The sequence below is a fragment of the Carlito syrichta genome, unplaced genomic scaffold (assembly GCF_000164805.1).
Source record: "Carlito syrichta isolate Samal-C Ts95f unplaced genomic scaffold, Tarsius_syrichta-2.0.1 Scaffold104885, whole genome shotgun sequence".
Taxonomy (NCBI): domain Eukaryota; kingdom Metazoa; phylum Chordata; class Mammalia; order Primates; family Tarsiidae; genus Carlito; species Carlito syrichta.
This window is the reverse complement of record NW_007048981.1, coordinates 8078-10167: the sequence shown is the minus strand read 5'-3', so window position 1 is coordinate 10167 and position 2090 is coordinate 8078. Positions and strand designations below refer to the sequence as shown.

General features: G+C 67.5%; 1 protein-coding gene across 1 annotated transcript in view; it reads left to right on the top strand.

The window, feature by feature from the left end:
* Nucleotides 1-25: 25 nt before the first annotated feature.
* LOC103268772 (fizzy-related protein homolog) overlaps nucleotides 26-2090 on the top strand; it is a 9495-nt gene continuing 7430 nt past the window's right edge. Inside the window, exons 1-3 of the mRNA XM_021716399.1 lie at nucleotides 26-140; nucleotides 349-499; nucleotides 626-761. Of these exons, the coding sequence (XP_021572074.1) occupies nucleotides 72-140; nucleotides 349-499; nucleotides 626-761 (356 nt within the window). The 5' untranslated portion in view covers nucleotides 26-71. The remainder of the gene's footprint in view (nucleotides 141-348; nucleotides 500-625; nucleotides 762-2090) is intronic.

The following is a 2090-nucleotide window of genomic DNA, read 5'->3' as shown; positions in this document are numbered from 1 at the left end:
CCCCCGGGCCCCACGCGCCCCAGCCTCTCCTTCCCCCGCAGGTGCCCGGGCCGCCGCTGCGCCCCTTTGCCATGGACCAGGACTACGAGCGGCGCCTGCTGCGCCAGATCGTCGTCCAGAATGAGAACGCCCTGCCGTGTGTGAGTGCCCGCCCCGCCCCCCCGCCCAGGCCGCTGGGACAGGAAGGCCCCAGGCGCGGAGCCTCACGGCCAGCCAGCGGTCAGGGGCACAGAGGGGGCATTTGGGGCCTTTGGCTGCCTGTCCTGTCCCTGCCACGGCACGCGGGAGCCTGCAAAGCCTGGGGAAGCCCTTCTTGCCTGCGTCCCCCACAGTGTCTCTTTGTCCCAGGCTCCCTGCAGGCCACTGGCCGTGCACAGGGTTCTCTGCGCCACCCTCACGGCCGGCAGCTACCACGTGACCGTTGAGTCTCCAGCCGCCCCTCCCCAGCCTGGGTCACCGGAACAACAGGCTCTGCCCAAACAGCCCGGCGGCCCCGCCCGTAACAGACAGGCCAGCGTTCGGCTCTGTGTGGACAGGCCCTGTCCGCGGACTTCCTATAGGACAGGGGACCCAGACCCCAGCCACTGTGGGCCTGAAGGGCCATGTGTCCCGGCTCTCTCGGCAGAGGTGCCCTGCGCCACGTCCCTTGGGAAGCTTGCTGCCAGGCTGCAGCTTCAACACCCGGTGGGCTGGGACCAGTGCGAGTGTCCCAAGGCCTTCCCCACTGCTGCAGCCCAAATCCTGGGGAGCAGAGTGAGGTGGTGAGACGGGGCTCAGTCAGGTCCGTGAGTTCGTGTGACACGCCTGGCTGCTGGTGGCAGAGGGACACGACTGCCACGGGAGCAAAGTAGTGGGTGCCCCAGGCAGAGGCAAGGAGTCGCAGTTGTCTCTGCCAACTCGGGGGTTTTGGTAAAGACGTACACAAGGGCGTCTGCACAGAGGGCTCTGGGAACCTCGGCCTCCAGGGCATTCTCACTGAGAGGAGCTGTGTGTGCACAAGCCCTGCCGTGCTGGGGACGGGACGTGGGACACTAGCCCTGGCGTGGCTCAGGCCCGCAGCCCCACACAGCCAGCGCTGACCCGCACGCTGGGTGACCCGTGGGTCTGGACACAGGCAGCTGAGTCAGGGATGAGGGGCCTGAGAGGCGCAGGCGGCGGCGTGGGGTCGGAGTGCCCGGAAGCTGGTCCTCCCAGCCGTTCCTCAGTGGTGTGGGGAGGTGACCGTGGACCAGCCGTGCCGAGCCTCCTGGGGACGTGGAGGAGCCCACGGCCTGTGCTGGCCCTGCTGATGGCTGTGACCCAGACTTGAAGGCACAGAACCAGTCAGGCCCAGACGGAAGGACAGCCACAGAGGGACAGGCCCAGAACTTGCCAAGGCGCCAGGGTCAGGCAGGCAGGAGAGGATGAGAAGCATCACAGACTGGGGAGGCCAGGGAGACGTGAGGGCGTGTGCGTCGTGACTGTGACCCAGAGCCCGGGCCTGTCCGGGGCTCGTCTTGGAGGCCCCTGAGGTGGCTCACAGCATGCACGTCCCCTCCTGGTCCTGGAGGCACAGATCAGGCCTGTTCTTGGGCCACACTCCCTCTGGGGCTCCAGCTCCCTGACTTGTGGCCGCACCACTGCCATCTCTGCCCCATGCCTCAACCCCCTCCGTGTCTTTGCCCCTGGTTCCCTTCCGTGGGACGTGGTCCCACCTGGGTCACGTTTGCAGGAAACCCGGTGAGGCCTTCTTGGGTCAGGGCTTAGGTTTCAGTGTGTCCTCCTGGGGGCACCAGTCAGCTCGCAGCGGATCCCTGGCAGGCGGAGGCCCTCACGGGACAGTCGTGGGGTTATGGGTTCAGGGGGCGTCCAGCTCGGGCAGGGGCCTGCCTCTGGAGCATCCTTTGTGCGGAGGCAGGGTGGGGACAGCAGTCCCAGAGGTTCGGATGGGTAATCCATGTCCCAGGCGGGCAGTGCTCGTGTCTGTGACTGTCTGGAAATAGTGAAGCCACGTGGCGTCCCCACAGCTCTGGGGGTCGGTCGGGTCCTGCGCAACCCTGCTCCCAGGCCGTGTCCTCCCTCATGGGCTCCCAGCCCTGCCCCGCCCCCGG